Source organism: Carcharodon carcharias, chromosome 26 (assembly GCF_017639515.1).
Source record: "Carcharodon carcharias isolate sCarCar2 chromosome 26, sCarCar2.pri, whole genome shotgun sequence".
Classification (NCBI taxonomy): Eukaryota; Metazoa; Chordata; class Chondrichthyes; order Lamniformes; family Lamnidae; genus Carcharodon; species Carcharodon carcharias.
The window spans coordinates 25,454,185-25,461,696 of NC_054492.1; the positions used below are offsets into that span (position 1 = coordinate 25,454,185).

Sequence of the window (7,512 nt, forward strand, 5' to 3'; positions counted from 1 at the left end):
CCTCCTCTCTCTCTCCCCCTCCTCTCTCTCTCTCCCCCTCCTCTCTCTCTCTCCCCCTCCTCTCTCTCTCTCCCCCTCCTCTCTCTCTCTCCCCCTCCTCTCTCTCTATCCCCCCCCTCTCTCTCTCCCCCCCCTCTCTCTCCCCCCCTCTCTCTCCCCCTCCTCTCTCTCTCCCCCCCTCTCTCTCTCCCCCCCCTCTCTCTCCCCTCCTCTCTCTCCCCCTCCTCTCTCTCTCCCCCTCCTCTCTCTCTCCCCTCCTCTCTCTCTCCCCTCCTCTCTCTCTCCCCTCCTCTCTCTCTCCCCTCCTCTCTCTCTCCCCGCCTCTCTCTCTCCCCTCCTCTCTCTCTCTCCCCTCCTCTCCTTCTCTCCCCTCCTCTCCTTCTCTCCCCTCCTCTCCTTCTCTCCCCTCCTCTCTTTCTCTCCCCCCTCTCTCTATCCCCTCCTCTCTCTCTCCCCCCCCCTCTCTATCCCCCCCCCTCTCTATCCCCCCCCCTCTCTATCCCCCCCCCCTCTCTATCCCCCCCCCTCTCTATCCCCCCCCCCTCTCTATCCCCCCCCCCCTCTCTATCCCCCCCCCTCTCTATCCCCCCCCTCTCTATCCCCCCCCCTCTCTCTCCCCCCCCCCTCTCTATCCCCCCCCCTCTCTATCCCCCCCCCTCTCTATCCCCCCCCCTCTCTATCCCCCCCCTCTCTATCCCCCCCCCTCTCTATCCCCCCCCCTCTCTAGCCCCCCCCCCTCTCTATCCCCCCCTCTCTATCCCCCCCCCTCTCTATCCCCCCCCTCTCTATCCCCCCCCCTCTCTATCCCCCCCCCTCTCTATCCCCCCCCCCCCCTCTCTATCCCCCCCCCCCTCTCTCTATCCCCCCCCCCTCTCTCTATCCCCCCCCCCCTCTCTCTCCCCCCCCCTCTCTCTCCCCCCCCCCTCTCTCTCCCCCCCCCCTCTCTCTCTCTCTCCCCACCCCCTCTCTCTCCCCCCCCCTCTCTCTCCCCCCTAGTAGAAAGAGAAAGGAGAGAGGGGGGGAGAGAGAAAGCCTCGTAATGTTAAAGTTAGAGCTAGGCCAGTAAGAGTGAAATCAGGAAGCAGACTTTCACAAAGTTAGTGGTAACCAAAAGGCTGTATCCATTGATGATGAATTAGGGCTTTCAAGACAGTGCATGATCGTTTTTTGTTGGAATATCAAGGGATATGAAACAAAGGTAAACGGAGTTAAGGTAGAGATCAACCATGATCTAATTGAATGGTCGGACAGTCTTGAGGGGCTGAATGGTCTCCTGTTTCCATATTTTCTCTGGAGTAAACAGTCCCGGTCTCTCCCATCTCTCAACATACCTCATGAAGATGCCTTCAGTTTGGTTGCTCTCTACTGCATAGCCTCAGGTGCCTCTATCTGTGCCACATGCCCATGAGAACACAGTCTTCCAAGCTCTTTTTTCATTTATTAATTCTTGTGATGTGAGCATCAATGGTAAAACCAGCATCTGTCCCTTGAGATGGCTGCAGAATTTGTACATGGCAAGCTCCCACAATCAGCAATCTGATAATGATCAGCGAATATGTTTTTGTAATGTTGATTGAGGGATAATTATTGGCAAGACACCAGGGATAACTCAAAACAAAAACAGAATTCCTGGAAAAACTCAGCAGTTCTGTTGAAGGGTCATGAGGACTCGAAACATCAACTTTGCTCTTCTCTGCCGATGCTGCCAGACCTGCTGAGTTTTTCCAGGTATATCTGTTTTTGTTTTGGATTTCCAGCATCCGCAGTTTTTTATTTTTATATACCAGGGATAACTCCCCTGCTGCTCTTTGGAATAATGTCAGGGGATCTTTTAAATCCACCCGAGAGGGCTGACAGGACCTCAGTTTATCTAAAAGACAGCACCTCTGTTCATGCCGCACTCTTGCAGTACTGTACTAGTGTGTCAGCTTTGATTTTTATCCTTGAATTGTACGTGAACCCATAATCTTCTGACTCAGAGGTGAGAGTGCTACCAACTAAGCCACAATTGAAACTGACACATGCATCATATGACTTTGTTTTCAAACATTTTGTGAATGGCTGTTGGTTCACATTTCTTAAGAAGCGAGGCAATTGCACTGGGGTCGGGACCATATATTGAACCAGATGCTTTTTGAAGTTTTGCCAAGTTTTCACCTCCATCTTTACCCTTCTCTGTAGGATGCTGACAGGCAACACCGAGAGGTCATTGCAATCTATCGAACACACCTGCTCAATGCTGCTCAGGTAGGTTGAACAACTACTACTGGAGGAGAAATTACATGAAAGTAAGCACCCAGTAACCCAGACAAAAGAACTAGATCAGTTATTTTGTTTAATCTTGTTTCTAGGGTGCTTCCAATTTGATGAAAAGATTCGCAATCTATTCTGAAATGATTAAGTTTTTCAGCAAGGTTGATGAATACTGCTGTCAACTGTTAATCCATTCAATGAACAGGGTTTATAGAACCCTTGTTCCGTCATGTTTAACTGACATAAAAGTTTACCAGCTGCTCTCACCATTGGTCATATGTGGTTTACTTTGGTCTGAGATGTTCAGGCTTCTCTCTGCATGTAGTTGAGCTCTGGGTAAGATGCTGATGTAGACAAGATGCGTCAGTCAAGCTATTTGTTGGGATATTCAAACTTCTTTCAGCAAGATAGAAGGTTCACTCAATGGATACATGGGATGGGGTGGGGAGAGGTGTTATCCTATGTGGAAAGGTTGGACAGGCTGAGCTTGTATCCACTGGAGTTTAGCAGAATGAGAGATGATCTTATTGAAACATATAAGATCCTGAGGGAACTTGACAGGGTGGGTGCTGAAAGGATGTTCCCCTTTGTGGGAGAGACTAGAACTAGGGGACACTGTTCAAAAATAAGGGGTCTCCCGTTTAAGGCAAAGATGAGAAGAAATTTTTGAGTATTGCTGAAAAAAGAGACGTTGAAGCTTTTCACCCTACACTCATCAAGATAGAATAGCAATAAAGGGAAAACGACAATTTATACTCTTTGTGAAGAGAGTGCCGATTGGTTATTAAGTGGCATTGCCCTGGAGAATGCACCACTGATGGTGACTGACGATTGACTGCCAAGCATTGTTTGAAATTTAAACCAGGCAGCTTCACCCTGATTGGTCAAGGCATTTCCCTGAGGAATGAGTCAGCAAATGGCTGTCACTTTCTTGTTTAGCTGAAACTGGTGCAATGTATGTACATGTAAATTTTTCTGTGGGCTGTGAGTCTTTGGAACTCTCTTCCCCAGAGAGCGGCGGAGGCAGGGTCAATTCATATTTTTAAGACAGAGGTAGATAGATTCTTGACTAACAAGGGAGTCAAAGGTTATTGGGGGTAGGCGGAATGTAGAGTTGTGGCCAGAATTGGATCGGCCATGATCTTATTGAATGGCAGAGCAGGCTTGAGGGGCCAAATGGGTTAATCCTCCTAATTCATATATTCTTATGACCATCAGTGAAGATTATACCCCCTGTCTCTGCTTTATCCTATGTCTCAGCATGTCCCAAATAAAGCAAGAAAGTTAAACAAAACCTTCATAAATCCCTGGGTTAGGCCTCAGCTTGAGTATTGCCGAATTCTAGGTTTTAGGAAGGATGTCCAGGCTTTTCAGAGGGCTGCAGAGGAGATTTACTGTGGCAGCAGTGATGAAAGGCTTTCAGTTATGTGGAGAGACTAGAGAAGCTGGGATTATTTGTTTTAGGACAGAGACAATGAAGGAGATTTAATAAATGGGTCCAAAGTTATGAAACAGTTTTGATGGAGCAAATAAGTAGAAAATGTTTCCATTAGCAAGAGGATCAGCAACCAGATTTTAAATAGTTGGCCAAGATCCAGAAGGGGAATGAAGAGCAATTTTTTGACGCAGTGAATTGTGATCTGGAATGCACTACCTGAAAAGGTGGTGGAAACAGATTCAATAGTAACTTTCAAATGGGAATAAAAAGAGAAATTTGCAGGGCTTTGGGGATAGAACAGGGAAGTGGAGCTGATTGGATAGCTCTTTCAAAGAGCTGGCATAGAGACAGTGGGTTGAATGGCCCCTTTCTGCATTGTATAACTTTCTTACCTATTCTTTTCCTCCGTCTTTAACTTTAAGAAAATAACCCAGGTGTGAGAGAAAAAAATTGTAACCCTTTCTCTGCTCTTGTTTTCAGGGTCACATGGATGAAGATGTACAAGCTGCCTTGTTGCAAATTATTCGGATGCGGCAAGAGTTTGTTTGCTAGCAGAATTCCGGAGGCCAAATATTTACTATTGCTGTGTTAAAAGCTGTAGTCAGACTACTTGAAGCTTTGCTGTAGCATTTATCCCAGTGGCCTAAATTCTTCATCTGTTTTTTTTTTCTCGCCCTTTTTATATATGTAACCCACTTCCACTTCCAATTCCCATCTACCTACTTCTTAGCAATTCCAAGTTTTCATTTAAACACGGGAGCATAAGAAGCAGTCTAGCTTATTGGAACATCACAAAATAAATTCTGCAGACTGAGGCAAAGTTCTCATCTGATGCCACCTGTTGAAATGCAAACATCCATTGCCAATTATGTAGGTCATGTCCCAAACTTGACTACCTGGGGAATTTTGTACTTACAAAAGATATGCTTGTCCCTCCCAACTTAAGGTGTAGAGTCTGTGATTCCACATGTTATTGGACCGACATTGTACTCTGTTATGGCATTTATGGAGCTGGAGTGTGAAAAGTTGATGCAAAATTCAACGACCATTGTAAAAAAGATTTTTTCTTTTGGAAAAAAGGACGAAAGTTGTAGCTCATTTCGCCGGGTGGGGTTTCTGGGGTCCCATGAGTTACGAATCCACAAGAAGATTTCCACACTTGTAACAAATTTAAGAATTTTTTTTTTACATTCAGTCCAAAACTGCAATGCCAAACAGCAATGCAAGAATTTGCTTTTTGTGTTTTATGTACCATAAGTAACGATGGCTTGCCATGGTAATTTGGTGCAGTAGTGCAGCCTGACCCTTGACATCTGGGTCGGCGTTTGGAGAGATGTAGCTGTCATTTTGTTTTGTTTTTTTGTGAATTGGCTTCCTGGAAAATTTAGTTGCTTTTCAAAAAAGCCATCTTGATTCCACCACTCCTCCACTTTGCGACATGGAGACTGTTTTTGAGCATAGGAAACATCAGAACTTGGCATGTCTGTGTTGAGACTTAAAAGGGAAAAGCCAGGTTAACTTTTGAGGTAAAAGCAAAATACTGCAGATGCTGGAAACCTGAAACAAAAACAGAAAATGCTGGAAAAACTCAGCAGGCCTAGCAGCATCTGTGGACAGAGAAACAGGATTATTATATTTTGAGTCTGTATGACCCTTCCTCAGAGCTCTGAAGAAGAGTCATAGGGACTCGAAATGTTAATTCTGTTTCTCTGTCCACAGATGCTGTTAGACCTGCTAAGTTTTTCCAGTATTTTCTGTTTTTGTAACTTTTAAGGCCCTTATCCTTAGAACTCTTGGTGCAGGGTAGGACGGCTGAAAGTTAACTTCTCCTTTCCAACGACTAGTAAGAAGGCTGTAGTTCCCCAATATTTTTGGCTTTTTATTTTGGATTTCTAGCATTTGCAGTTTTTATCTTTTTCCCCCCCCTTATCAACACTTGAGCTCTGATTTTCCCCTGCTTCGATATGATCAGATTCATTCCTCTTGGCCCCCCCCCCCCCCCCCCCCCCAACAGTCCTGCTTTGATATACATCCTGACAGTGTGGCAGTTCTGCAATGGCCCCAGTGTGTCTCTGTCCCTTGCTGCAAAGGGGCAGGGAAAGAAGGGACCATAGATCACCAGGCGTTTGTGTCCAAGCTTGTGATCATTACCTTAAGGCCATTGCTGCCTTTGGAAATAAAATGGAATGGGTTCTCTCAAATGTTATACCCAAAAATTAATTTAATTGCTGGAGAATTAGAATAATATTTTCCTGCTGAATTTCAGGGACCCTGTCTTTAGTACAATAGCTTGGAAGCAGAGGATGGAAATGATTGTTTATATGAGAAAAGTTTCCAACAATCTGGGTTTGACACACAAAAATCTTGTATGCATACCAGCAATTTATTATTTCTCTTTATAGAAAGCCTTGAAATTATGTTGTACAATCATTAGCACATCCGTGCATAAACCAATTTGTATGAAATTCCTCCCAACAAAGTGTAACCCATTTAAAATTAAAGGGTTAATGCTGCTATTAAAATGGCCTGACAAAGCAGTTTCCAAATGAATGCATTCAGCAATTCTCCATACGGTGTAATTTCAGTGGCAACTTGTAATTCCAGATTGAACCCAACTACAGTGTAAAGTTTTCTTGATAGTATTACTTGGCTGGCCAAGTCTCAGTTCTAATTTAACTAAGTTAACCTAATTGCTTTCTTTTTGCAACAAACTAATGTAGTTTGTAGATTTGCATTGGGTTCCTGCTGTACTTTATTACTACTTAATGCAGTTGAAAGAACTATTTTTCCAGTATATATCCTTTATAGAACTGAGTTAGTGATATTTCTCAGCTGGACTGGTCTGTGCTGTTGTTTTTGTTACTGTATAATATGGATACATTGCTTCTGTTTAATTTTGACAGTATACATCATTTTATTCTTCATCTACGTTAAATGATTATCAATTTATACTGTGACTGGAACAACCATTTTGTGAACGAATATCATTTATTGAATTATAGACCTATAGCTGCTTATGATAGTTGAACTTCTTTGAGCGCTGCTCTCTCTCACCTCATCCCAGTCCTGATACAATCTAATGTTATAATCTATGAAAGTTGGGGTTGTAATGGAAAATAATACTCATTTGAAACAAATATGGTGTTTTCAGAGATTTACAGTCTTGTGAAGCTGGTGACTCTGCTTTGCCATAGATAAGGACTTCTGTTACTTAGGTGTCCAATTGATCTATAGCCACCTAATAATCTGGCCAAATTGAGAATTAAATCCAAATATTAACTGGATAAAACAAATGTGTGCATTATTTAAAATGCATCTGATTTTTTTTCTTCCTTAAACTGAGAAATCTGAACTTCCACATATTGTTTCCAGGTCAAGATGATGGCCAGGCAGCCTGTTGCCTTGTCTCTTACACCGATTCCCTCAGTTCACCCATGTTAAGGGGTGCCTGATGGTGATGTGGGTAAATGTGCCGTTTTTGTTTTCCTGTTTGCCCTCTTTCCCCCCGCCCCTTGTCTATCTTCACCCATGGTTGACACCTCATGTTATGCGATGTCTGGTCTGATGAAATTGGGAATACAGGAGAACTGATGCCCTTCCAGTCTGGTTTAATGCTCCAGTACAACAACATCCTACGGCACCAGACCATCTTGGAGCTGTTTCGTAGTTGGGCAGCAGGAGTTGGAGCGGTTTCCAGCAACGTTATCAACATAAGAATTGCAAGATGAAGAACGACTGTCTAATTCACCTTTGTCACACGATAGAAAAATAATAGAGGTGTTGACAAATCATTGCAATTAGTCTCTATTAATGAGTCTCCA

The 7,512-nt window shown here is 44.0% G+C and overlaps 1 protein-coding gene across 5 annotated transcripts in view; it reads left to right on the plus strand.

Moving 5' to 3' along the window:
• uacaa (uveal autoantigen with coiled-coil domains and ankyrin repeats a) overlaps positions 1 to 5,312 on the plus strand; it is a 189,780-nt gene extending 184,468 nt beyond the window's left edge. For all 5 annotated transcript variants that reach the window (XM_041175068.1, XM_041175072.1, XM_041175069.1 and 2 more), the window contains 2 exons: positions 2,182 to 2,247; positions 4,172 to 5,312. In XM_041175068.1, the coding sequence (XP_041031002.1) occupies positions 2,182 to 2,247; positions 4,172 to 4,243 (138 nt within the window). In that variant the 3' untranslated portion in view covers positions 4,244 to 5,312. The remainder of the gene's footprint in view (positions 1 to 2,181; positions 2,248 to 4,171) is intronic.
• The last annotated feature ends 2,200 nt before the right edge of the window (positions 5,313 to 7,512 follow it).